The sequence below is a fragment of the Pleuronectes platessa genome, chromosome 11, assembly GCF_947347685.1.
Source record: "Pleuronectes platessa chromosome 11, fPlePla1.1, whole genome shotgun sequence".
NCBI classification, from domain to species: Eukaryota; Metazoa; Chordata; class Actinopteri; order Pleuronectiformes; family Pleuronectidae; genus Pleuronectes; species Pleuronectes platessa.
This window is the reverse complement of record NC_070636.1, coordinates 255,727-283,478: the sequence shown is the minus strand read 5'-3', so window position 1 is coordinate 283,478 and position 27,752 is coordinate 255,727. Positions and strand designations below refer to the sequence as shown.

Here is a 27,752-nt window from a genome sequence, read left to right as displayed (position 1 = left end):
ACACTGAATGTTAGTGAACACTGTGCATTTAATTCCTGTTTCAATCGAAACAACATGAAAATAAAACGTTTTGGAAGAATTCAGAACATTTGCTGAAATAAAACCATAGAAACAACATCAAGGTGCCGAGTCACCATCATAATAATAATAATAATAATAATAATAATAATAATAAAACACTTTTCAATATAAAGTGAAGTTATAAAAACACTGAAGGTTTGAAACTTTGTATCTGATCTTTGTTCAACACAATAAAAACACATTTCATGTGAATATCGTCTCCACCTCCTGCATGACTGAGTAACTAGAGCTTTGTCTCGACCAATCGGCTTCAAGCTCATTAAACCATCGAGAGACGCGTCGGAATGTTTCCGGATTTAAAACCAACACAAAGGAAGTGAAACCGTAGAAGTGCCGATCAGAACAGGAAGTCTGTGTGACCACAAAGAAAATGACTGAAGTTCTTCTCTACAACGATGATCAACTGGACGCTTCAGACGGGACAGACGTCCACGTCCAGTCTCTGAGACAAATGAGGAGAGGACAAGGGGGAGGCTCAGCAGGGGGCGCTGTTGATCCTCCTGTGTACGGCCTGCAGCAGCAGCAGAGAGTATTCCTCCAGCAGAGCGGCTGTCTTCACCTCCCCTACTCCACCCAGCCCCCCCTCTACTCCCAGAGCGCCTGGCCCACCGAGCGGGAGGGAGTCGAGCTCCGCCCTCATGGCCTGGAAGGCCTCTGATAGGAGGCCGGCCATCTGATGCTGGTCGGGGGCGGAGTCATCAGCGGAGGACCCGCTCAGCTGGAAGAGGAGAGGAGGAGGAGTCAGCGTGACATCACCAGCTGTGTGACCACACAGTCATTCATGAAGCGGTCGACACTCACCTTCCTGTACAGGTGAGTGGCTCTCTGGAAACAGCTCTGCAGCTCATTGGTCAGCGTCCTGCAGGTCTCCACACTGATTGGCTGGTCTGCACAGAGAGACAAGCAGGAATCACTCTGTTAATCTGTCACCGTCTCAATCCATGTTTCCTAAATATGAACAGCTGATTGGCTCCTGTGTTTCACACTCACACTCTGTCATTGGTCAAACAGACGTGATGGAAAGAGCAGAAGAAAAGAACGACAGACGAAGAACAACATTTAACAAACGTCTCACCCGTCTTTACGGAGCAAGAGGAGGAGGAGGAGGAGGAGGAGGAGGAGTGCAGTGATGAAGAGGAGGAGTGCAGTGATGAAGAGGAGGGTGAGGAGGAGCGGAGCCAGAGCCCAAACAGAGAGATGACAGGATGGAGGGATCAAAAGGAGGAGGAGTCCAAACCTGGATCGTCCCTTCCTGCAGGAGGCTCCACCCCCTGCCACAAGGAGGACAGGGGGGAGACAGACAGCGGGGGAGGCCAGCAGGTGGAGGACGGGGGGGCGGCGGCCGACCTGGCTGATGGCGAGAAGGAGGCGAGGGACGGTTTGTCGGGGAGGGGCCTGCTGCTGCCGGGGACTCGAGCCTGGAGACCTCGGGGGGGCGCCGCTGCCTGGCTACCATGGTTACCAACAGAGGAGGAGGGGGGGGCCACGACGGGGACGACTGCTGCGTGGGGGGGGGCAGATGGTGCAGCGGTGGAGGACACCACAGCAACCAGAGTAGGCGTAGTCTCTCTAACCTGAGAGGACGGCGTGAGGACGTGGTCCTCGCTGGGCTCGGAGACGTTGAGGCCGTCCCCCACAGAGACGGAGCGGGACATCTTGGCCATGGAGCTGGTGGTGGGACTCATGTAGGAGCGAGGAGCTGACGGAGCTGAGGACGAGGACGAGGACGACTTCCTGCCTGGGGGGGCAGCAGACAGAGCGATGGGGGAGGAGGGGCTGGGTCTCTGCTGGGGGAGGGGTGACGGTGAAGGGGGACGTCTGGGGGTGGAGGGAAGGGTGGTGGGACGCTGAGGGGGGGGGGACAGCCGAGGGGGGGCGTCTTCAGAAGGACGAGAGGTATCACCTAAGAGAGAGAGACAAAGATGTATCACGCGTGTCATGTATGTTACATGTAACACGTGTGTTTCACATGTGTTACATGTGTGTTACATGTTTCACGTGTGTTACACGTGTGTTAAATGTTTCACGTGTGTTTCACATGTGTTACATGTTTCACGTGTGTTAAACATGTGTTACATGTTTCACGTGTGTTACACGTGTGTTACCTGTGTCGCTCAGCAGGCTGTTGACTGACTGGACTTTCCGGAGACCAGTCGTCCAGGTCAGATGTGAGGCACTGGTCCGGGCCGTCGGGTCCAGGTTCCTCCTGGTCTCAGTCTGATCCTTGTTCCTCAGAGGCGCTTGCACCTCCTCTTCCTCCTGAACCTGGTTTTGGGGCTGATCTGGTCTCTGGTGGATCTGGTTCTGAGACTGGACATGGTCCTGAGGTGTTGAAGTCTGGTCCTGGCTTTCTTTCTGGGTTTGATCCCGGTTCCCCGATACCTTCTTGTCCTGGATCCTGTTCTGACACGGATCCATCAGGGGCCGGACTTCAGAGACCAGAGGACGGCCCTTCACCTCCCCAGCTCCTCCTCCTCCTCCTCCTCCTCCTCCTCCCCCTCCTCCCCCGCCGGTCCGAGACGGGAGAGGAAACACAGCCCGACTGAGGAGAGAAGGAGCAGAATCACCTGAAGGGTCAACCTCCTCACACACCTCCTCAGACACCTCCTCACACACCTCCTCACACACCTCCTCACACACCTCCTCACTCACCTCCTCAGACACCTCCTCACACACCTCCTCACTCACCTCCTCACACACCTCCTCACACACCTCCTCACACACCTCCTCACTCACCTCCTCGCACACCTCCTCGCACACCTCCTCGCTCACCTCCTCACTCACCTCCTCAGACACCTCCTCAGACACCTCCTCACACACCTCATCACACACCTCCTCACTCACCTCCTCACACACCTCCTCGCTCACCTCCTCACTCACCTCCTCACACACCTCCTCACTCACCTCCTCACACACCTCCTCACTCACCTCCTCACTCACCTCCTCAGACACCTCCTCTACATCTAAAAATGTCAGATGATGCTTATGCTCAGCTGTGATTGGATGTTTTACCTTCCAGCTGCATTCTGGGTGAGGAACCTGGAGGACATGCTGAGACTCTCACTGGAGCTGTGAGACGCTCTGCTCGGACTTCCTGAGGACAGACAGTGAGTGAGACTGAGACAACCCGCCGTCATGGTGGTGTACGATGGTGGGTGGTGGTGTACGATGGTGGTGGTGGTGTACGATAGTGGTGGTGGTGTACGATAGTGGTGTGTACGATGGTGGTGGTGGTGGTGTACGATGGTGGTGGTGGTGTACGATGGTGGTGGTGTTGTACGATGATGGTGGTGGTGGTGTACGATGGTGGTGGTGGTGTACGATGGTGGTGGTGGTGTACGATAGTGGTGTGTACGATGGTGGTGGTGGTGGTGTACGATGGTGGTGGTGGTGTACGATGGTGGTGGTGTTGTACGATGATGGTGGTGGTGGTGTACGATGGTGGTGGTGGTGTACGATGGTGGTGGTGGTGTACGATAGTGGGTGGTGGTGTACGATGGTGGTGTGTACGATGATGGTGGTGGTGGTGTACGATGGTGGTGGTGGTGTACGATAGTGGGTGGTGGTGTACGATGGTGGTGTGTACGATGATGGTGGTGGTGGTGTACGATGGTGGTGTGTACGATGATGGTGGTGGTGGTGTACGATGGTGGTGGTGTACGATGGTGGTGGTGGTGTACGATAGTGGGTGGTGGTGTACGATGGTGGTGTGTACGATGATGGTGGTGGTGGTGTACGATGGTGGTGGTGGTGTACGATAGTGGTGTGTACGATGGTGGGTGGTGGTGTACGATGGTAGGTGGGGTTGTACGATGGTGGTGTGTACGATGATGGTGGTGGTGTACGATGGTGGTGTTGTACGATGATGGTGGTGGTGGTGTACGATGGTGGTGGTGGTGTACGATGGTGGTGTTGTACGATGATGGTGGTGGTGGTGTACGATGGTGGTGGTGGTGTACGATGGTGGTGGTGGTGTACGATGGTGGTGGTGTACGATGGTGGTGTTGTACGATGGTGGTGGTGGTGTACGATGGTGGTGGTGTACGATGGTGGTGGTGTACGATGGTGGTGGTGTTGTACGATGGTGGTGGTGTTGTACGATAGTGGTGTGTACGATGGTGGTGGTGGTGTACGATGGTGGGTGGTGGTGTACGATGGTGGTGTTGTACGATGGTGGTGGTGGTGTACGATGGTGGGTGGTGGTGTACGATAGTGGTGTTGTACGATGGTGATGGTGGTGTACGATAGTGGTGTGTACGATAGTGGATGGTGGTGTACGATGGTGGGTGGTGGTGTACGATGGTAGGTGGGGTTGTACGATGGTGGTGTGTACGATAGTGGGTGGGGTTGTACGATGTTTGGTTGTGCGATGGTGGGTGGGGTTGTACGATGATGGATGGTGGTGGTGTACGATTGTGGGTGGGGTTGTACGATGGTGGGTGGTGTTGTACGATGATGGATGGTGGTGGTGTACGATGGTGGGTGGTGGTGTACGATGGTGGGTGGGGTTGTACGATAGTGGGTGGGGTTGTACGATGTTTGGTTGTGTGATGGTGGGTGGGGTTGTACGATGATGGATGGTGGTGGTGTACGATTGTGGGTGGGGTTGTACGATGATGGATGGTGGTGGTGTACGATTGTGGGTGGGGTTGTACGATGATGGGTGGGGTTGTACGATGATGGGTGGGGTTGTACGATGATGGATGGTGGTGGTGTACGATGGTGGGTGGGGTTGTACGATGGTGGGTGGGGTTGTACGATGATGGGTGGGGTTGTACGATGATGGGTGGGGTTGTACGATGGTGGGTGGGGTTGTACGATGGTGGGTGGGGTTGTACGATGGTGGGTGGGGTTGTACGATGGTGGGTGGTGGTGTACGATGGTGGGTGGGGTTGTACGATGATGGGTGGGGTTGTACGATGGTGGGTGGGGTTGTACGATGGTGGGTGGTGGTGTACGATGGTGGGTGGGGTTGTACGATGGTGGGTGGGGTTGTACGATGGTGGGTGGGGTTGTACCTGAGAGGTGGGACAGTGTGACAAAATGCTCCTTCAGGAAAGCTTCCTGGTCTGGAGTCTGAGGAACCTGCTGAGAGACTCCACCCCCTCCATCTACCTCCTCCTCCATCTCCTCCACCTCCAGCTCGGAGGAATGTCCGTCCACACTGAGACGCTCAGTGGCTGATTGATAGAGACAGAGCGACAGGTGAGACAGAGAGACAGGTGAGACAGGTGAGACAGAGCGACAGTGAGACAGAGAGACAGTGAGACAGAGAGACAGGTGAGACAGGTGAGACAGGTGAGACAGAGCGACAGGTGAGACAGTGAGACAGAGCGACAGGTGAGACAGTGAGACAGTGAGACAGGTGAGACAGGTGAGACAGTGAGACAGGTGAGACAGAGCGACAGTGAGACAGGTGAGACAGGTGAGACAGAGCGACAGGTGAGACAGTGAGACAGTGAGACAGGTGAGACAGTGAGACAGAGCGACAGGTGAGACAGTGAGACAGTGAGACAGGTGAGACAGTGAGACAGTGAGACAGGTGAGACAGTGAGACAGAGCGACAGGTGAGACAGTGAGACAGTGAGACAGTGAGACAGGTGAGACAGTGAGACAGGTGATACAGTGAGACAGGTGAGACAGTGAGACAGGTGATACAGTGAGACAGGTGAGACAGTGAGACAGTGAGACAGGTGAGACAGGTGAGACAGTGAGACAGGTGAGACAGTGAGACAGGTGAGACAGGTGAGACAGAGCGACAGGTGAGACAGTGAGACAGTGAGACAGGTGAGACAGTGAGACAGGTGAGACAGTGAGACAGTGAGACAGGTGAGACAGGTGAGACAGTGAGACAGGTGAGACAGTGAGACAGGTGAGACAGGTGAGACAGTGAGACAGGTGAGACAGGTGAGACAGGTGAGACAGTGAGACAGTGAGACAGGTGAGACAGTGAGACAGTGAGACAGGTGAGACAGGTGAGACAGTGAGACAGGTGAGACAGTGAGACAGTGAGACAGGTGAGACAGTGAGACAGGTGAGACAGTGAGACAGGTGAGACAGGTGAGACAGTGAGACAGGTGAGACAGGTGAGACAGTGAGACAGGTGAGACAGTGAGACAGTGAGACAGGTGAGACAGTGAGACAGTGAGACAGTGAGACAGGTGAGACAGTGAGACAGTGAGACAGGTGAGACAGTGAGACAGTGAGACAGGTGAGACAGTGAGACAGTGAGACAGGTGAGACAGTGAGACAGGTGAGATAATAATATCAGTATTATTCAATGTACTTTATCACTTTAATCCTTCAGTATTTATTCAGTTATTAGTACTAATAGTTTTCTATAAACTTCTCTAACTGTACAAAGGGACTTTACTGCTCTGATGTCATCGTTGTTTTCTTTCTTGTTTTGACTTGTTTGTCCTCCGGAGACAAACAAAGTTCTTCTAGATTTGAACGTCTCACCGTCTCCTGCCGCTCGCTCTGGACTGGACGCTCTGGATCCGGGCGAGCAGCCGCTGTCCGGACTCGGTTTGTCCCGGCGTCCGTCCGCGGCATCAGGACACGCCTCCTTCACCTGGAACTCACTGACAGTAGTGGGTGGGGTTTAGAAGGGCGGGGACAGACTAACATCAGTAAATCCTGGAACTGGATTGGACGTCATCCTACCTGCCTGCCAGGCTAACTCTGTCCTCCCATTGGTCAGGATACAACACTGGATTTTCCCTGTCTTGTTTGTGATTGGACAGCAGGATGAAATCAGGCCTCTGATTGGTCCTCAGCTCGTCGTCTTCCACCTGGATGGACAGAACCATTTAATCCAAAGTTCAGATATCGGATTGATGTGTGTGAACCTGGATCACAGATCTATAGAATCTATAGGATGAGTCATCTTCACGGGCCAGGAAACCATCACAGTCACTAAACACTGGTTTCCTGTGGATTCATGCTGCATCAGGAGAACACGCCCCCTTCTCACTGAAGGCTGCGCAGGTTCTGGTCCAGGCTCTGGGTCAGGTTCTAGTCCAGGTTCTGGTCCAAGCTCTGGGTCAGGTTCTGGTCCAGGCTCTGGGTCAGGTTCTGGATCAGGTTCTGGTCCAGGTTCTGGTCCAAGCTCTGGGTCAGGTTCTGGTCATTTCACACCTAGACTACTGCCCCTCCCTCCTGGCAGGTCGACCTGCTGCTGCCATCCGACCTGCAGCTCATCCAGAAACCACTCCCACTCCCTTCACTGGTTACCAGTAGCTGCCCTCATCCACTTCAAGACTCTATGACTTTGTACCGTGCTGTGACCGGATCGGGTCCAGTCTACATCCGGGACATGGTCCAGTCAAAGCTTACACCCCCGCCCACCCACTCCGCTCTGCATCGACCAATTCAACATCACGACTGTTTCCTGTCCCGGCTCCTAAACCACATCAGGACAGGAAGTCCTCACATCGTCCTCCAGACCGAGGACACACCTCTTCAGACCAGAGCTGGAATAAAGTTTGAACTAACCAGTGAGTTGCTCTTACTGAGAGAACTACAAAGTTCTTTCTTGATTCTTGTTGTGGTTTGTTCCTCATGGTTGATTCACTTATTGTGAGTCCGCTCAATGAAATGTACTTTACAATAATTCATCTTCTCTCACCTGTGCAGTGGTGACCTGCAGACTCATGGTGCTCCCCAGCTCCTGATTGGCCCTCCGAGGCCCCGCCTCCACACCCTGACAACCCTTCTGCTGACTGCAGGGGGAGGAGCTAACGCCAAGGGGGCAGGTCTTCGTCTGAGAGGGTGGGGCAGAGAGGAGCAGGAAGTTACTTGATCGCTCCAACCAAACTCTTTACAGAGCATTTGTAGAGGGACGATAACCCTCTGGTCTGAACTGTTTATTAATCGTTGGTTTTAAACTGGTGACTGTAAACTGACAATAAAGGTTTTCATTTCAACATTATGCCTTTGATCCCATGTGATGAAAATGAATGGGTCTGGTTTACCTCCGCCTGCTCCACCTGTTGGTCAGCACAGAACGAGTCCAGCTGTCTCAGGTCCAGCATGGAGGACACCATCAGGACACTGTCCCCGCTGCCCGTCCTCCTGGACCAGCGGCGGCGGGGGAGGCGACTGCCCGGCGCCTCCTGATGAGACAACGGTTTGTTTCTGTGACTGATTCAAATCTTTAATATTTATCTGATATTAAAATGTTTTTTTAAACAACAGTTAAAATAATGTTCTGACCTTCGTGACCTCGGAGCAGAAGGTCTCATCGTTCACGTCTGAGGGAAACAAACGTTCTGTTTTTAACTGGTGACGTCACTGGTTCCATCACGACACTTTATGTAAATGTGATAACTGTGACCTCATGATGGTGACCATGGAAACATGCCTGTCGGCTGCGTGCTCCCTGCTGTGACCTCATCAGGGCAGCTTAGCTCCTCCTCCTCCTCCTTGTCGCTGTCAGACGACATGTTGACCACACGAGGAGACGACGCCTCCCTGCTGATTCTGAGGTGAAGGAAATTAAACCTTTTAATAAATCAAATGAATAAAGTAAAAATATTTCTGTGGATGTGACGAAGAAACAATAAATCTCTGATTCATCTCCGTGTAGAACTGACAGCACCCAAACTGAATCATGTGCTTTTACTTTGAAGACGAGTTGTTAAACAGAGTGATTCAGTTCCTGTGTCTCAGTCTGATTCAATATTAATAATTAGATTATTAAAATGAACTCTGTGGATTTTGACTTGAGCGCAGCTGTAGTTCATCTGAGGACCTAGAAGAAGACACGTTCAACTCGGTCCAAGGAAACCAACTGCCCCCCCCGCACGCACACGCACGCACACGCACACACACACACACACACACAGACACACACACACACACACACACCTGTGCCTCTCTGCTCTCTGCTGGGGATTCTGGGAGTTGAGGTTGTTGCTGGGAGGTCGAAGGTCAGCGAGTCGCTGCCTCATCCTGATGCTCAACTCTGGACTGAGACGCCACACGAACACACAGCTGCACACACACAGGACAAATGAACAGATGAAGAGATGGAGAGATGAAGGGATGAAGTAATAGATGAAGGGATGAAGGGATGAAGTGATGGATGAACAGATGAAGAGATGAAGGGATGGAGGGATGGAGGGATGGAGGGATGAAGTGATGGATGAACAGATGAACAGATGAAGGGATGGAGGGATGGAGGGATGAAGTAAGAGATGAAGAGATGAAGGGATGAAGGGATGGAAGGACGGAGGACCTACCTGTCTCCAGAGACAGTGATCAGGTGTCTACAGTCTCGACTGAACTTCAAACCTGTTACGATCTCTGCCACAGAAACAAAGTGGAATCACTCACTGGTTCACACGCACATTATGAATTGTCATATATTAATTTTCACATACGCAATACATATATTTATTATTTTCCTTCTTCTGTACATTTCTGACGGACCTATTATCCCACATATATCAACTGAATGGATTTTAAACTGGTGACATCACACAAGGACTTGATGACATCATCACACGTCTTTGACTGTACAATGCATTTTAAAGTTATTTGTTCATTTTCTCAAAAGTATTTGTTTGAATTCCTCTCCATATTCCAGATGTGTGGTTTTATGACTTTATAATAAAAAAAAAAGAGTATTTTACATGATTTGATTTTCTGGGATTTATTTGCGTTTATGCTTTGATGTTTACAGGATAAATAACAGAAGGATGGATGGAACCGTGTGAGGTGCGTTCATAAAGAGAGAAATGATCTGAACTGACCCGAGTGTCCGAACATGGTGGCCACGCACTCTCCAGAGTAGAAGTCAAAGATGCTGATGTTCTTGTCTGAACAGGAGGTGGCGATGTAGAGGCCTGACGGGTCGATCTGCACCTGAGGACGACAGGAAGAGTTCACAGCTCTGCACGGGGACGGACACTGGGACGGACACTGGGACGGACACGGGGACGGACACTGGGACGGACACTGGGACGGACACTGGGACGGACACTGGGACGGACACTGGGACGGACACTGGGAAGGACACTGGGGGACGTCAGCCAGCAGCAGGGACTACCTTGATGAGCGTCCCGTCCTCGCCTTGGGAGCCTTTATACATCTTCTTCTGTTTCCCATTACTGATGTTAAAGATCCTGAGAGGACGAGCACAACAACCAGTTCAACACAATCACTCTGGTGAATATGAGCTTTACAAAAACATTAGATTGATCGTCTGACTCTGATTTCATTGGTCAATGACAATAACTGTAAATAAAGATGATGACACGTTTCCACTTCCTGTTGCGTGAACATGAAGATAAAATCTTAGATATGAACACTGCCATCTTGTGGAGAGGATGTCATTAACAGTCAGTGTCTGTGGAGTGGAGCTGTGGTGTTAAGGCCCCGCCCATACACACTCTAGACCAATCAGGAGTCAGTCTGAGTCGGTTTTTATATCATCAAATAACTGATTCAAACCAAACTGATCAGAAAAATGAACAAACATCAGAGAGAACAACGAGCTGAGAGGACACAAACATCTTTACAAACAGTTCGGTTCATGTCCCATCTGCTGACATGGAGGAGATTTATAATCCATAATGCATCCGGCCACCAGGGGGCGATGCAGATGTTGTGTAGTATATCAAGGCTTTGCCTTCATTTTGAAGCAGACGAAGAAGTCATCATGCTGCTAATTCTAATCCTCAAATAATCCTACACACACTCACACACACACACACACACACACACACACACACACACCTGATGCTGCGGTCCTGACAGCCCACTGCTGCGTACTTCCTGGTCGGCTCGATGTCCATGTCGTACAGAGTCACCTTCCTGACCACGTGATGAGTCCGAGTGAACTCCAGCCCCTTCTCCACCTGCCCCCCCGAGGAGACAAACAAACAGGTGTCTCAGTGTGGACAGGAGAGGACATGTGTTTCAGGTGTCTCAGTGTGGTCAGGAGAGGACATGTGTCTCAGGTGTCTCAGTGTGGTCAGGAGAGGACATGTGTCCCAGATGTCTCAGTGTGGTCCGGAGAGGACATGTGTCTCAGGTGTCTCAGTGTGGTCAGGAGAGGACATGTGTCTCAGGTGTCTCAGTGTGGTCAGGAGAGGACATGTGTCTCAGGTGTCTCAGTGTGGACAGTGTGTCTCAGTGTGGTCTGGAGAGGACATGTGTCTCAGGTGTCTCAGTGTGGTCAGGAGAGGACATGTGTCTCAGGTGTCTCAGGTGTCTCAGTGTGGTCAGGAGAGGACATGTGTCTCAGGTGTCTCAGTGTGGTCAGGAGAGGACAGTGTGTCCCAGGTGTCTCAGTGTGGACAGTGTGTCTCAGTGTGGTCAGGAGAGGACATGTGTCTCAGGTGTCTCAGTGTGGTCAGGAGAGGACATGTGTCTCAGGTGTCTCGGTGTGGTCAGGTGTGGACATGTGTCTCAGGTGTCTCAGTGTGGTCAGGAGAGGACATGTGTCTCAGGTGTCTCAGTGTGGTCAGGTGTGGACATGTGTCTCAGGTGTCTCAGTGTGGTCAGGAGAGGACATGTGTCTCAGGTGTCTCAGTGTGGTCAGGAGAGGACATGTGTCTCAGGTGTCTCAGTGTGGTCAGGAGAGGACATGTGTCTCAGGTGTCTCAGTGTGGTCAGGTGTGGACATGTGTCTCAGGTGTCTCAGTGTGGTCAGGAGAGGACATGTGTCTCAGGTGTCTCAGTGTGGTCAGGAGAGGACATGTGTCTCAGGTGTCTCAGTGTGGTCAGGAGAGGACATGTGTCTCAGGTGTCTCAGTGTGGACATGTGTCTCAGGTGTCTCAGTGTGGTCAGGAGAGGACATGTGTCTCAGGTGTCTCACCTCCTGAGCTGTGCGGAAGTAGACGCTCTTGTCAGCTCCGCAGCTGATCATCCTCACTTTACCGTCATTGGCTGAAGGACAAAAAAAGACGATGATGTCCGAGGACGAGACGTCTCTTTCATTGTAAATGACTAAGAGACAATACTCGAGTACATCTCTACAGTAAAAGTACTCAGTTACTTTGAGACTGACCGGTGAATCTAACAGCTGTTATGGAGGACGAGTGTTCGTCCAGAGTCTGGACCAGACTGTAGTCTCTGTCCACATCCAGGACATGGATGAGACGGTCCCGACCTGCTGTGGCTAATAACTGGAGACCTGGAGACAGGACCAGAGAGACAGAGACAAGTACAGACAGACAGACAGGTAGAGACGGACAGGACCAGAGAGACAGAGACAAGTACAGACAGACAGACAGGTACAGACAGACAGGACCAGAGAGACAGAGACAAGTACAGACAGACAGACAGGTACAGACAGACAGGTAGAGACGGACAGGACCAGAGAGACAGAGACAAGTACAGACAGACAGACAGGTGCAGACAGACAGGACCAGAGAGACAGAGACAAGTACAGAGGGACAGGTAGAGACGGAAATCATTGTTAAATGTAATTTATACACATGACCGGGTTTCATGTTGTGTGTATGAGTTCTTTGTTGTTACATGTTGTGTGTATGAGTTCTTTGTTGTTACACGTTGTGTGTATGAGTTCTATGTTGTTACATGTTGTGTGTATGAGGTCTTTGTTGTTACACGTTGTGTGTATGAGTTCTATGTTGTTACATGTTGTGTGTATGAGGTCTATGTTGTTACACGTTGTGTCTCACCAGTTTCTGGTTTGGAGAACTCGAGGCACAGAATCTCGGAGTCGTGAGCCTGAACGTTCATGATCTCCTCCATGCTGTGCAGGTCATGGATCCTACAACACGTCGCACAATCAACAAATATCCTAGGATGTGGAACAATCATCAGACAGACCCCCTACACGGGCCCCTCCTCACCTTAGGACCCCCATGCGGTCTCCAGAAGCCAGATGTTGTCCATCAGGACTGACAGCCAGGGACCTGATGCCGGTCCTGCTCTGGCCTGTCTGCGGCCCCTCGGAGCCCGAGGACCCCCCCTTCTCCGTGCTGCCCCCGGTACCAGCGAGACCCTCCGTGTCCAGCAGGCTAGATCGCTGATCGTCCACGTAAATGACCTTCTGCAGGTCCTGAGGTCAGAGGTCAAAGGTCAGAGTCAGGTGAGGAGGTTCTCAAAACGTGTAGACACGTGTGTAAAAGTGTAGATGTGTGTGTACAAGTGTAGGTGTGTGTGTACAGGTGTGTTGTCCTACGTGGCTCAGGATGTTCCTGTTGAGGGACGTGTGTCCATCGAGGTTCCACAGTCGGATGGTGTTGTCTGAGGAGCAGGACAGGAAGGAGCTGGGGGGGAGACACCCCTCTCTTCCCCCTCCTCCCTCTGGAGACACCTGCAGGAGACAGCAGGGGGCGCTCATGTATTTTTCCAGCCTAAAACTCGGGTGAATTCATCCGTTGATAAATAATTTTATTATAATCAACACAATTCTATCCTCAAATAATCCTCACACACACACACACACACTGACCTCCACACTCCACACACAGGACGAGTGGTAGAGGGCGGAGTAGAGTTTTCCCGCCCTGCGCGGGTCCCTGACGTCTCGGACGTCCCAAACGTAAACGCTGTGGTCGTTGTAGACACAGGACAACCAGCGGTTGGTGGGGTCATAGGTCACCGCCACCGTGTCCGGGTATCGAGCCTCCGGCCTGCAGGAGAACAGCTGACTGGGGGGGAGGGGGGGGGGGGGGGGGTAGAGTAAGGATAAAGACCAAACAGACCCTGGTCCACTGGTAGTCTCAGGGGTGTGTGTGTGTGTGTGTGTGTGTGTGTGTGTGTGTGTGTGTTACCTGGCGTCAACCATACTGGCGATGTCCGCTCCCAGTGGGTGGGGGCGGGGCAGCGTGCAGATGAAGTGCAGGTTGACGGGGCTGAAAGCTCGGACCGCTCCATCAGAACAACCACAGAATATCAACTCGTCTGTAACAGACAGACAGGTGGCCTGAGACGTCTGAGGACAGACAGGTGGACAGACAGACAGGTGAGTTAGAGGATGTGTGAGCTCTGGTCTTCTGTCTGAAACAGCACTGTGTCAGTACAGACAGGTAGACAGACAGACAGGTACAGACAGACAGGTACAGACAGGCAGACAGGCACAGACAGACAAAGAGGCAGGCAGACAGGTGCAGACAGACAGATAGACACACAGACAGACAGACAGACAGGTAGACAGGTACAGACAGGCAGACAGGCACAGACAGACAGGTACAGACAGACAAAGAGGCAGGCAGACAGGTATAGACAGACAGACAGACAGACAGACAGACAAAGAGGCAGGCAGACAGTCTCAAGCTGAAGTGACTGAGTCCAGGTGGCGACTTACTGAGGCAGAGTCAACTCTCTGAACAGGAAGCAGAGGAGGAAACAGAGGAGGAAGCAGAGGAGGAAGCAGAGGAGGAAACAGAGGAGGAAGCAATGGAAGAAGCAGAGGAGGAAGCAGAGGAGGAAACAGAGGAGGAAACAGAGGAGGAAACAGAGGAGGAAGCAGAGGAGGAACCAGAGGAGGAAGGAGTGTGGGAAGCAGAGGAGTAAGCAGAGGAGGAAACAGAGGAGGAAGCAGAGGAGGAAACAGAGGAAGAAACAGAGAAGGAAACAGAGGAGGAAGCAGAGGAGGAAACAGAGGAGGAAGCAGAGGAGGAAACAGAGGAAGAAACAGAGGAGGAAGCAATGGAGTAAACAGAGGAGGGAGCAATGGAAGAAACAGAGGAGGAAGCAGAGGAGGAAGCAGAAGAGGAAACAGAGGAGGAAGCAGAGGAGGAAACAGAGGAGGAAACAGAGGAGGAAGCAGAGGAGGAAGCAGAGGAGGAAGCAGAGGAGGAAAGAGTGTGGGAAGCAGAGGAGTAAGCAGAGGAGGAAACAGAGGAGGAAGCAGAGGAGGAAGCAGAGGAAGAAACAGAGGAAGAAACAGAGAAGGAAACAGAGGAGGAAGCAGAGGAGGAAACAGAGGAGGACGCAGAGGAGGAAGAGATGAAGAAGCAGAGGAGGAAGCAGAGGAGGAAGCAGAGGAGGAAGAGATGAAGAAGCAGAGGAGGAAGCAGAGGAGGGAACAGAGGCAGAAGCAGAGGAGGAAACAGAGGGAGAAGCAGAGGAGGAAACAGAGGAGGAAGCAGAGGTGGAAGCAGAGGAGGAAACAGAGGAGGAAGCAGAGGAGGAAACAGAGGAGGAAGCAGAGGAGGAAGCAGAGGAGGAAACATAGGCAGAAGCAGAGGAGGAAGCAGAGGAGGAAACAGAGGAGGAAGCAGAGGAGGAAGCAGAGGAGGAAACGGAGGGAGAAGCAGAGGAGGAAACAGAGGAGGAAGCAGAGGAGGAAGCAGAGGAGGAAACAGAGGAGGAAGCAGAGGAGGAAGCAGAGGAGGAACCAGAGGAGGAAAGAGTGTGGGAAGCAGAGGAGTAAGCAGAGGAGGAAACAGAGGAGGAAGCAGAGGAGGAAACAGAGGAAGAAACAGAGAAGGAAACAGAGGAGGAAGCAGAGGAGGAAGCAGAGGAGGAAGCAAAGGAGGAAGCAGAGGAGGAATCAGAGGAGGAGGCAGAGGCGGAAGCAGAGGAGGAAGCAGAGGAGGAAGCAATGGAGTAAACAGAGGAGGAAGCAGAGGAGGAAACAGAGGAGGAAGCAGAGGAGGAAGCAGAGGAGGAAACAGAGGAGGAAGCAGAGGAGGAAACAGAGAAGGAAGCAGAGGAGGAAGCAGAGGAAGAAACAGAGAAGGAAACAGAGGAGGAAGCAGATGAGGAAACAGAGGAGGAAGCAATGGAAGAAACAGAGGAGGAAACCGAGGAGGAAGCAGAGGAGGAAGCAGAGGAGGAAACAGAGAAGGAAGCAGAGGAGGAAGCAAAGGAGGAAGCAGAGGAGGAAGCAGAGGAGGAAGCAGAGGCGGAAGCAGAGGAGGAAGCAGAGGAGGAAACAGAGAAGGAAGCAGAGGAGGAAGCAGAGGAAGAAACAGAGAAGGAAACAGAGGAGGAAGCAGAGGAGGAAACAGAGGAGGAAGCAGAGGAGGAAACAGAGGAAGAAACAGAGGAGGAAGCAATGGAGTAAACAGAGGAGGGAGCAATGGAAGAAACAGAGGAGGAAGCAGAGGAGGAAGCAGAAGAGGAAACAGAGGAGGAAGCAGAGGAGGAAACAGAGGAGGAAACAGAGGAGGAAGCAGAGGAGGAAGCAGAGGAGGAAAGAGTGTGGGAAGCAGAGGAGTAAGCAGAGGAGGAAACAGAGGAGGAAGCAGAGGAGGAAGCAGAGGAAGAAACAGAGGAAGAAACAGAGAAGGAAACAGAGGAGGAAGCAGAGGAGGAAACAGAGGAGGAAGCAGAGGAGGAAGCAGAGGAGGAAGCAAAGGAGGAAGCAGAGGAGGAAACAGAGGAGGAAGCAGAGGAGGAAACAGAGGAGGAAACAGAGGAGGAAGCAGAGGAGGAAGCAGAGGAGGAACCAGAGGAGGAAAGAGTGTGGGAAGCAGAGGAGTAAGCAGAGGAGGAAACAGAGGAGGAAGCAGAGGAGGAAACAGAGGAAGAAACAGAGAAGGAAACAGAGGAGGAAGCAGAGGAGGAAGCAGAGGAGGAAGCAAAGGAGGAAGGAGAGGAGGAATCAGAGGAGAGGAGGAAGCAGAGGAGGAAGCAGAGGAGGAAGCAAAGGAGGAAGCAGAGGAGGAAGCAGAGGAGGAAGCAGAGGAGGAAGCAGAGGAGGAAGCAATGGAGTAAACAGAGGAGGAAGCAGAGGAGGAAACAGAGGAGGAAGCAGAGGAGGAAGCAGAGGAGGAAACAGAGGAGGAAGCAGAGGAGGAAACAGAGAAGGAAGCAGAGGAGGAAGCAGAGGAAGAAACAGAGAAGGAAACAGAGGAGGAAGCAGATGAGGAAACACAGGAGGAAGCAATGGAAGAAACAGAGGAGGAAACAGAGGAGGAAACAGAGAAGGAAGCAGAGGAGGAAGCAAAGGAGGAAGCAGAGGAGGAAGCAGAGGAGGAAGCAGAGGCGGAAGCAGAGGAGGAAGCAGAGGAGGAAACAAAGGAGGAAGCAGAGGAGGAAGCAGAGGAGGAAAAGGCAGAGGAGGAAACAGAGCAGGAAGCAGAGGAGGAAGCAGAGGAGGAAACAAAGGAGGAAGCAGAGGAGGAAGCAGAGGAGGAAACAAAGGAGGAAGCAGAGGAGGAAGCAGAGGAGGAAGCAGAGGAGGAAACAAAGGAGGAAGCAGAGGAAGAAACAGAGAAGGAAACAGAGGAGGAAGCAGAGGAGGAAACAGAGGAGGAAGCAGAGGAGGAAACAGAGGAAGAAACAGAGGAGGAAGCAATGGAGTAAACAGAGGAGGGAGCAATGGAAGAAACAGAGGAGGAAGCAGAGGAGGAAGCAGAAGAGGAAACAGAGGAGGAAGCAGAGGAGGAAACAGAGGAGGAAACAGAGGAGGAAGCAGAGGAGGAAGCAGAGGAGGAAAGAGTGTGGGAAGCAGAGGAGTAAGCAGAGGAGGAAACAGAGGAGGAAGCAGAGGAGGAAGCAGAGGAAGAAACAGAGGAAGAAACAGAGAAGGAAACAGAGGAGGAAGCAGAGGAGGAAACAGAGGAGGAAGCAGAGGAGGAAGCAGAGGAGGAAGCAAAGGAGGAAGCAGAGGAGGAAACAGAGGAGGAAGCAGAGGAGGAAACAGAGGAGGAAACAGAGGAGGAAGCAGAGGAGGAAGCAGAGGAGGAACCAGAGGAGGAAAGAGTGTGGGAAGCAGAGGAGTAAGCAGAGGAGGAAACAGAGGAGGAAGCAGAGGAGGAAACAGAGGAAGAAACAGAGAAGGAAACAGAGGAGGAAGCAGAGGAGGAAGCAGAGGAGGAAGCAAAGGAGGAAGGAGAGGAGGAATCAGAGGAGAGGAGGAAGCAGAGGAGGAAGCAGAGGAGGAAGCAAAGGAGGAAGCAGAGGAGGAAGCAGAGGAGGAAGCAGAGGAGGAAGCAATGGAGTAAACAGAGGAGGAAGCAGAGGAGGAAACAGAGGAGGAAGCAGAGGAGGAAGCAGAGGAGGAAACAGAGGAGGAAGCAGAGGAGGAAACAGAGAAGGAAGCAGAGGAGGAAGCAGAGGAAGAAACAGAGAAGGAAACAGAGGAGGAAGCAGATGAGGAAACACAGGAGGAAGCAATGGAAGAAACAGAGGAGGAAGCAGAGGAGGAAACAGAGAAGGAAGCAGAGGAGGAAGCAAAGGAGGAAGCAGAGGAGGAAGCAGAGGAGGAAGCAGAGGCGGAAGCAGAGGAGGAAGCAGAGGAGGAATCAGAGGAGGAAGCAGAGGAGGAAACAAAGGAGGAAGCAGAGGAGGAAGCAGAGGAGGAAAAGGCAGAGGAGGAAACAGAGCAGGAAGCAGAGGAGGAAGCAGAGGAGGAAACAAAGGAGGAAGCAGAGGAGGAAGCAGAGGAGGAAACAAAGGAGGAAGCAGAGGAGGAAGCAGAGGAGGAAGCAGAGGAGGAAACAAAGGAGGAAGCAGAGGAGGAAGCAGAGGAGGAAAAGGCAGAGGAGGAAACAGAGGAGGAAGCAGAGGAGGAAACAAAGGAGGAAGCAGAGGAGGAAGCAGAGGAGGAAACAGAGGAGGAAACAGAGGAGGAAGCAATGGAGTAAACAGAGGAGGAAGCAATGGAAGAAACAGAGGAGGAAGCAGAGGAGGAAACAGAGGAGGAAGCAGAGGAGGAAACAGAGGAGGAAACAGAGGAGGAAGCAGAGGAGGAAACAGAGGAGGAAGCAGAGGAAGAAACAGAGGAGGAAACAGAGGAGGAAGCAATGGAGTAAACAGAGGAGGAAGCAATGGAAGAAACAGAGGAGGAAGCAGAGGAGGAAACAGAGGAGGAAGCAGAGGAGGAACCAGAGGAGGAAAGAGTGTGGGAAGCAGAGGAGTAAGCAGAGGAGTAAGCAGAGGAGTAAGCAGAGGAGGAAGCAGAGGAGGAAGCAGAGGAAGAAACAGAGGAGGAAACAGAGGAGGAAGCAGAGGAGGAAACAGAGGAGGAAGCAGAGGAAGAAACAGAGGAGGAAGCAGAGGAGGAAGCAGAGGAGGAAACAGAGGAGGAAGCAGAGGAAGAAACAGAGGAGGAAACAGAGGAGGAAGCAGAGGAAGAAACAGAGAAGGAAACAGAGGAGGAAGCAGAGGAGGAAGCAGAGGAAGAAACAGAGAAGGAAACAGAGGAGGAAGCAGATGAGGAAACAGAGGAGGAAGCAATGGAAGAAACAGAGGAGGAAACCGAGGAGGAAGCAGAGGAGGAAGCAGAGGAGGAAACAGAGAAGGAAGCAGAGGAGGAAGCAGAGGAGGAAGCAGAGGCGGAAGCAGAGGAGGAAGCAGAGGAGGAAACAGAGGAGGAAGCAATGGAAGAAGCAGAGGAGGAAGCAGAGGAGGAAACAGAGGAGGAAGCAGAGGAGGAAACAGAGGAAGAAACAGAGAAGGAAGCAGAGGAGGAAGCAGAGGAGGAAACAGAGGAGGAAGCAGAGGAGGAAACAGAGGAAGAAACAGAGGAGGAAGCAATGGAGTAAACAGAGGAGGGAGCAGTGGAAGAAACAGAGGAGGAAGCAGAGGAGGAAGCAGAAGAGGAAACAGAGGAGGAAGCAGAGGAGGAAACAGAGGAGGAAACAGAGGAGGAAGCAGAGGAGGAAGCAGAGGAGGAAAGAGTGTGGGAAGCAGAGGAGTAAGCAGAGGAGGAAACAGAGGAGGAAGCAGAGGAGGAAACAGAGGAAGAAACAGAGGAGGAAGCAATGGAGTAAACAGAGGAGGGAGCAATGGAAGAAACAGAGGAGGAAGCAGAGGAGGAAGCAGAAGAGGAAACAGAGGAGGAAGCAGAGGAGGAAACAGAGGAGGAAACAGAGGAGGAAGCAGAGGAGGAAGCAGAGGAGGAAGCAGAGGAGGAAAGAGTGTGGGAAGCAGAGGAGTAAGCAGAGGAGGAAACAGAGGAGGAAGCAGAGGAGGAAGCAGAGGAAGAAACGGAGGAAGAAACAGAGAAGGAAACAGAGGAGGAAGCAGAGGAGGAAACAGAGGAGGAAGCAGAGGAGGAAGCAGAGGAGGAAGCAAAGGAGGAAGCAGAGGAGGAAACAGAGGAGGAAGCAGAGGAGGAAACAGAGGAGGAAACAGAGGAGGAAGCAGAGGAGGAAGCAAAGGAGGAAGGAGAGGAGGAATCAGAGGAGAGGAGGAAGCAGAGGAGGAAGCAGAGGAGGAAGCAAAGGAGGAAGCAGAGGAGGAATCAGAGGAGGAAGCAGAGGAGGAAGCAGAGGCGGAAGCAGAGGAGGAAGCAGAGGAGGAAGCAATGGAGTAAACAGAGGAGGAAGCAGAGGAGGAAACAGAGGAGGAAGCAGAGGAGGAAGCAGAGGAGGAAACAGAGGAGGAAGCAGAGGAGGAAACAGAGAAGGAAGCAGAGGAGGAAGCAGAGGAAGAAACAGAGAAGGAAACAGAGGAGGAAGCAGATGAGGAAACAGAGGAGGAAGCAATGGAAGAAACAGAGGAGGAAACCGAGGAGGAAGCAGAGGAGGAAGCAGAGGAGGAAACAGAGAAGGAAGCAGAGGAGGAAGCAGAGGAGGAAAAGGCAGAGGAGGAAACAGAGCAGGAAGCAGAGGAGGAAGCAGAGGAGGAAACAAAGGAGGAAGCAGAGGAGGAAGCAGAGGAGGAAACAAAGGAGGAAGCAGAGGAGGAAACAGAGGAGGAAGCAGAAGAGGAAGCAGAGGAGGAAGCAAAGGAGGAAGCAGAGGAGGAAGCAATGGAGTAAACAGAGGAGGAAGCAGAGGAGGAAACAGAGGAGGAAGCAGAGGAGGAAGCAGAGGAGGAAACAGAGGAGGAAGCAGAGGAGGAAACAGAGAAGGAAGCAGAGGAGGAAGCAGAGGAAGAAACAGAGAAGGAAACAGAGGAGGAAGCAGATGAGGAAACAGAGGAGGAAGCAATGGAAGAAACAGAGGAGGAAACCGAGGAGGAAGCAGAGGAGGAAGCAGAGGAGGAAACAGAGAAGGAAGCAGAGGAGGAAGCAGAGGAGGAAAAGGCAGAGGAGGAAACAGAGCAGGAAGCAGAGGAGGAAGCAGAGGAGGAAACAAAGGAGGAAGCAGAGGAGGAAGCAGAGGAGGAAACAAAGGAGGAAGCAGAGGAGGAAACAGAGGAGGAAGCAGAAGAGGAAGCAGAGGAGGAAGCAAAGGAGGAAGCAGAGGAGGAAAAGGCAGAGGAACGTCACATAACGTCTTCACACATGGAAATATAATAACCAGGAACCAGAGGTCCAATGAGCTCAGAGAAGCAAACTGACATTAAAGCTTCAGTGACACGTGTTTTACAGTCTGTGACATCATGTCTGTGACATCATGTCTGTGACATCATGTAGGAGGAGGAGCTCTGTCTATGATCCATGAACTCGGCACACATGCTGAGGCTCCTGTGTGTGTGTGTGTGTGTTTGTGTGTGTTTAACATATGAACGTCACATTGATGTGAATCAGATTTGAATCAATATCAAGAACAATGTAACAAACATTGATTGACATGATCATATTAACGTTACTAACAGTCTGTTCTTGCTCTGACTCACCCGCAGCTCCACCCACTTGTCGAGGAGGCGTCGGTCGTTGAACTCACACAGCAGACCGGAGGAGGTGATGCAGAAGGTGGAGGAGGCCTGTCGGCCACGCCCACACGCCACGTCGCTGAAGAAGTTGTTCCTGAGCTCCCCCAGCAGCCCGGAGCGACCCAGCAGAGGCACGGTGGCGTTCACCTGCAAACCAGCAGAGCGTGAGAACAACAGTCACCGCACGCTCGCTCCAATCTGCACCGGCTGAGGCGGGAACCTTGGAGGTCTTGGCATGATCCAGGTACCAGAACTTCACGTGGCGATTTCCAGCAGTGACAAAATAGGAGCTGTCGTCTGAGAAGGACACAGCCGTCACTTTACTGGAAACTTTATTGGCTGCAACAACGATGTTTTTCTGATAAACAGAAGAGGAGATCAGAGAAGAGGAGATCAGAGAGGAGGAGAGGAAAGAGGAGGAGATCATACAGGAGGAGATCATACAGGAGGAGAGGAGAGAGGAGGAAAGAGGAGGAGATCAGAGAGGAGGAGATCATACAGGAGGAGATCAGACAGGAGGAGATCATACAGGAGGAGCTCAGCGAGTCACAGTACTCAGTTACTCTCGGTACTCAGTTACTCTCGGTACTCAGTTACTCTCGGTACCTTCCAGTTCCACACGTTCACCATCATGTCGTGTTGATACCCGACACTAACGATGTATTTTCCATTTGGAGAAAACGTGACGCAGGAGATTCCATATTTATGTTCCTGCAGCTCGGCGACCTGGAGCCGCTCGGCCACCTCCCACACCCGGACCGCCGGCACGTGGCCACTCTGATGGGGGGGGCAAACATATCAACCAACTGATCATATACATCATATATATATTTGTTTTATATTTCTATTATAGTAATGAGTCGCTCACCTCTCCTGTAACCACGAACCGGCCATCTGGAGAGAACGCTAACGTGGTGATCGCCTTCCTGAAACAGACACATTATATATACATATTATATTATTATATATTTGTAAAGCCCATATTAACAAATCACAACTATGTAAATTTTATCCACTGTAACAATGGCTTTTTAAACATTACTGAGGTGAGGCACAACAAAATGCTTCCATTAAAACTTAATTAACCTTCAACCTTTATTAAACAGGAAGTGGTCACATAGCAGAAGTACAGACAGAGAGCTGATTGGCTGAAGGGGTTTCACCTGGAGCTGTTGAAGATGTGATGCTGTTTGTTCTTCCGAGGATTCAGCAGGACAACAACACACCTGTGTGTACACATGCACACACACAAACACACATTATCCCAATGAGTCATCAGGCTGACAGACTCAGGAGTGTGTGTCTGGTGATAAACACACAGTGACTGTGTGCAGCTGAGTCAGCATACAATTATATTCTTCCTCATCTCTCTCACTCACTCACTCACTCACTCACACACCAGCTTAACCCTCAAAAGCCAATGTACCAAAAAAATCTCCTTACAATGATCTGACCTCATTTCTTCTGACTTCTCTTCGTCTGACCTCACTTCGTCTGACCTCACTTCTTCTGACCTCACTTCATCTGACTTCTCTTCTTCTGACCTCACTTCGTCTGACCTCACTTCGTCTGACCTCACTTCTTCTGACCTCACTTCGTCTGACCTCCCTTTGTCTGACCTCTCTTTGTCTGACCTCACTTCTTCTGACCTCACTTTGTCTGACTTCTCTTCTTCTGACTTCACTTCGTCTGACCTCACTTCGTCTGACTTCTCTTCTTCTGACCTCACTTCGTCTGACTTCTCTTCTTCTGACTTCACTTCATCTGACCTCACTTCGTCTGACTTCACTTTGTCTGACTTCTCTTCGTCTGACTTCACTTCATCTGACTTCACTTCTTCTGACCTCACTTCTTCTGACCTCACTTTGTCTGACTTCACTTCGTCTGACTTCTCTTCTTCTGACCTCACTTCGTCTGACTTTGTTTCTTCTGACCTCACTTTGTCTGACTTTGTTTCTTCTGACCTCACTTCGTCTGACCTCACTTTGTCTGACTTTGTTTCTTCTGACCTCACTTTGTCTGACCTCACTTCTTATGACCTCACTTTGTCTGACTTTGTTTCTTCTGACCTCACTTCGTCTGACCTCACTTCTTATGACCTCACTTTGTCTGACCTCACTTTGTCTGACCTCACTTCGTCTGACTTCGTTTCTTCTGACCTCACTTCGTCTGACTTCTCTTCTTCTGACCTCACTTCGTCTGACCTCACTTCGTCTGACTTCACTTCTTCTGACCTCACTTCGTCTGACTTCTCTTCTTCTGACTTCACTTCATCTGACCTCACTTCGTCTGACTTCACTTTGTCTGACTTCTCTTCGTCTGACTTCACTTCATCTGACTTCACTTCTTCTGACCTCACTTCTTCTGACCTCACTTTGTCTGACTTCACTTCGTCTGACTTCTCTTCTTCTGACCTCACGTCGTCTGACCTCACTTCTTCTGACCTCACTTTGTCTGACTTCACTTCGTCTGACTTCTCTTCTTCTGACCTCACGTCGTCTGACTTCACTTCTTCTGACCTCACTTTGTCTGACTTCTCTTCTTCTGACCTCACTTCGTCTGACTTCACTTCATCTGACCTCATTTCTTCTGACTTCTCTTCGTCTGACCTCACTTCGTCTGACCTCACTTCTTCTGACCTCACTTTGTCTGACTTCTCTTCTTCTGACTTCACTTCGTCTGACCTCACTTCGTCTGACTTCTCTTCTTCTGACTTCACTTCATCTGACCTCACTTCGTCTGACTTCTCTTCATCTGACCTCACTTCGTCTGACCTCACTTCTTCTGACCTCACTTCGTCTGACTTCTCTTCTTCTGACTTCACTTCATCTGACCTCACTTCGTCTGACTTCTCTTCATCTGACCTCACTTCGTCTGACCTCACTTCTTCTGACCTCACTTCGTCTGACTTCTCTTCTTCTGACTTCACTTCATCTGACCTCACTTCGTCTGACTTCTCTTCATCTGACCTCACTTCGTCTGACCTCACTTCTTCTGACCTCACTTCGTCTGACTTCTCTTCTTCTGACCTCACTTCATCTGACCTCACTTCGTCTGACCTCACTTCTTCTGACCTCACTTTGTCTGACTTCACTTCGTCTGACTTCTCTTCTTCTGACCTCACTTCGTCTGACTTTGTTTCTTCTGACCTCACTTCTTATGACCTCACTTTGTCTGACCTCACTTTGTCTGACTTCTCTTCTTCTGACTTCACTTCGTCTGACCTCACTTCGTCTGACTTCTCTTCTTCTGACTTCACTTCATCTGACCTCACTTCGTCTGACTTCTCTTCATCTGACCTCACTTCGTCTGACCTCACTTCGTCTGACCTCACTTCTTCTGACCTCACTTCGTCTGACCTCCCTTTGTCTGACCTCTCTTTGTCTGACCTCACTTCTTCTGACCTCACTTTGTCTGACTTCTCTTCTTCTGACTTCACTTCGTCTGACCTCACTTCGTCTGACTTCTCTTCTTCTGACCTCACTTCGTCTGACTTCTCTTCTTCTGACTTCACTTCGTCTGACCTCACTTCGTCTGACTTCTCTTCGTCTGACCTCACTTCGTCTGACCTCACTTCTTCTGACCTCACTTCGTCTGACTTCTCTTCTTCTGACCTAACTTCTTCTGACCTCACTTCGTCTGACCTCCCTTTGTCTGACCTCTCTTTGTCTGACCTCACTTCTTCTGACCTCACTTTGTCTGACTTCTCTTCTTCTGACTTCACTTCGTCTGACCTCACTTCGTCTGACTTCTCTTCTTCTGACTTCACTTCATCTGACCTCACTTCGTCTGACTTCACTTCGTCTGACTTCTCTTCTTCTGACCTCACTTCGTCTGACTTCTCTTCTTCTGACTTCACTTCATCTGACCTCACTTCGTCTGACTTCACTTCGTCTGACTTCTCTTCTTCTGACCTCACTTCGTCTGACTTTGTTTCTTCTGACCTCACTTCGTCTGACCTCACTTCTTATGACCTCACTTTGTCTGACTTTGTTTCTTCTGACCTCACTTCGTCTGACTTCTCTTCTTCTGACCTCACTTCGTCTGACCTCACTTCGTCTGACTTCACTTCTTCTGACCTCACTTCGTCTGACTTCACTTCATCTGACTTCACTTCTTCTGACCTCACTTCTTCTGACCTCACTTTGTCTGACTTCACTTCGTCTGACTTCTCTTCTTCTGACCTCACTTCGTCTGACTTTGTTTCTTCTGACCTCACTTTGTCTGACTTTGTTTCTTCTGACCTCACTTCGTCTGACCTCACTTCTTATGACCTCACTTTGTCTGACTTTGTTTCTTCTGACCTCACTTCGTCTGACTTCTCTTCTTCTGACCTCACTTCGTCTGACCTCACTTCGTCTGACTTCACTTCTTCTGACCTCACTTTGTCTGACTTCTCTTCTTCTGACCTCACGTCGTCTGACTTCTCTTCTTCTGACCTCACTTCGTCTGACCTCACTTCGTCTGACTTCGTTTCTTCTGACCTCACTTTGTCTGACCTCACTTTGTCTGACTTCTCTTCTTCTGACCTCACGTCGTCTGACTTCTCTTCTTCTGACCTCACTTCGTCTGACCTCACTTCGTCTGACTTCGTTTCTTCTGACCTCACTTTGTCTGACCTCACTTCGTCTGACCTCACTTTGTCTGACTTCTCTTCTTCTGACCTCACTTCTTCTGACCTCACTTCTTCTGACCTCACTTCTTCTGACTTCACTTCTTCTGACTTCGTTTCTTCTGACCTCACTTTGTCAGACTTCTCTTCTTCTGACCTCACTTCGTCTGACTTCACTTTGTCTGACTTCACTTCTTCTGACCTCACTTCGTCTGAATTCACTTCTTCTGACCTCACTTCGTCTGACTTCACTTCGTCTGACTTCTCTTCTTCTGACCTCACTTCGTCTGACTTCACTTTGTCTGACTTCACTTCTTCTGACCTCACTTCGTCTGACCTCACTTCTTCTGACCTCACTTCGTCTGAATTCACTTCTTCTGACCTCACTTCGTCTGACTTCACTTCTCAGCGGCTCCAGTCTAACCCGGTTCCTCCAGTTCTCACCCTGCAGGATAAGCCAACAGTCCAGTTCTGGGGTCGCAGGCCAGCGCTCGGTTCCCTGGAGCTGTGATTCCCAGAACCTTCTCCAAGGTCACCTGGAAAACAGAAGGTCAGAGGTCAGACACAGGTTCCACTTCCTTCATGAAAGGATTCTGAAGAGAACCTCCTCATGACAAGGAACCCCTGAGGCCTTAGCTCTGACTCACTGACACGAGTGAGTCACACACGAATCAACACAAACCAACTCAGCAGGTTCAACAAGTTCACAGAAACATCTGTGAACGTTTGTTTACAAATGTTTAGTCAGAGTGAAGAGACACAACCATCGGGTTCTGTGTTCACGACTCACAACCTTTTCAACATGGACGACAACAACAATGTGACGATTGTTACTGTGACAGTTTGTTTACACAACACGTGATGCTGTTCGCAACACTGACCTCCATCAAGGGTCAGTCATGTGTGAACAAGCTCCTCCTCTGATGACCTCTGACCTCCTGGCATGTGTGTCTATCTACAGTCATGAGGCCAGTTGTGGTTCTTACCATGTTTGTGAGGACATTTTTCGTGGTCCTCTCAAAGAGTTTGAGGGTTAGGACTGAATCAGGAGCCGGTGAAGGTTAGTTATTTAGTTGTGATGGTTAGGGGGAGGGGCAAGATGTTTGTGAGTGAGTGTGTGCATGTGTGTGTGCATGTGTGCGTGCATGTGAGTGTGCATGTGCACGCGCACCTTGTCGCTGATGTCCTCTTTCTGTCGGGCAGTGTGGCCCCGCCTCCTCAGTTTGATTGACGGGGATCGCAGCAGGTTCTTGATTCGACTGCGGATTGTTCCGCTTCCGTCCGCGGCCATCGCGTCGTTAGCTGCGCTGCTATCTGCGCTGCTATCTGCGCTGCTAACTGCGCTGCTAACTGCTCCTCTCAGCGGCTCGAGTCTCTCTCCTCCGCCGGCGCTGCTGCAGCTGCTGCTGCGGTCATTCCGTCCGCGAGCCGAGCCGAGCCGGGCCTGAATGTTCAGCTGAGCTGGTCCTGGACTGATCCGGATCACGTGCCCCGGTTCCGCCGCTGCTCCGCATCGTATTTCTCCGACGCAGCGAAGAACCGAGAGACGCTTTGGATCCAACACGACCCCGACAA

At 51.1% G+C, this 27,752-nt stretch overlaps 1 protein-coding gene across 1 annotated transcript; it reads right to left on the bottom strand.

Annotated features, from left to right (window-relative positions):
• Positions 1 to 8: 8 nt before the first annotated feature.
• On the bottom strand, positions 9 to 27,752 carry mapkbp1 (mitogen-activated protein kinase binding protein 1). Its single transcript, XM_053433977.1, has 31 exons — positions 27,349 to 27,752; positions 26,622 to 26,713; positions 22,729 to 22,791; positions 22,434 to 22,491; positions 22,172 to 22,342; positions 21,786 to 21,923; positions 21,530 to 21,712; positions 13,840 to 14,000; positions 13,518 to 13,716; positions 13,245 to 13,379; positions 12,913 to 13,121; positions 12,739 to 12,830; positions 12,102 to 12,227; positions 11,910 to 11,980; positions 10,825 to 10,946; positions 10,136 to 10,211; positions 9,840 to 9,951; positions 9,327 to 9,390; positions 8,953 to 9,078; positions 8,447 to 8,565; positions 8,299 to 8,336; positions 8,058 to 8,198; positions 7,712 to 7,846; positions 6,748 to 6,875; positions 6,544 to 6,665; positions 5,100 to 5,261; positions 3,094 to 3,175; positions 2,187 to 2,623; positions 1,319 to 1,984; positions 883 to 968; positions 9 to 799 (listed from the first exon to the last, which is right to left on the bottom strand). Exons 1-31 carry the CDS (start codon positions 27,466 to 27,468, stop codon positions 557 to 559), a joined length of 4,677 nt encoding a protein of 1,558 aa, XP_053289952.1. The 5' UTR covers positions 27,469 to 27,752; the 3' UTR covers positions 9 to 556.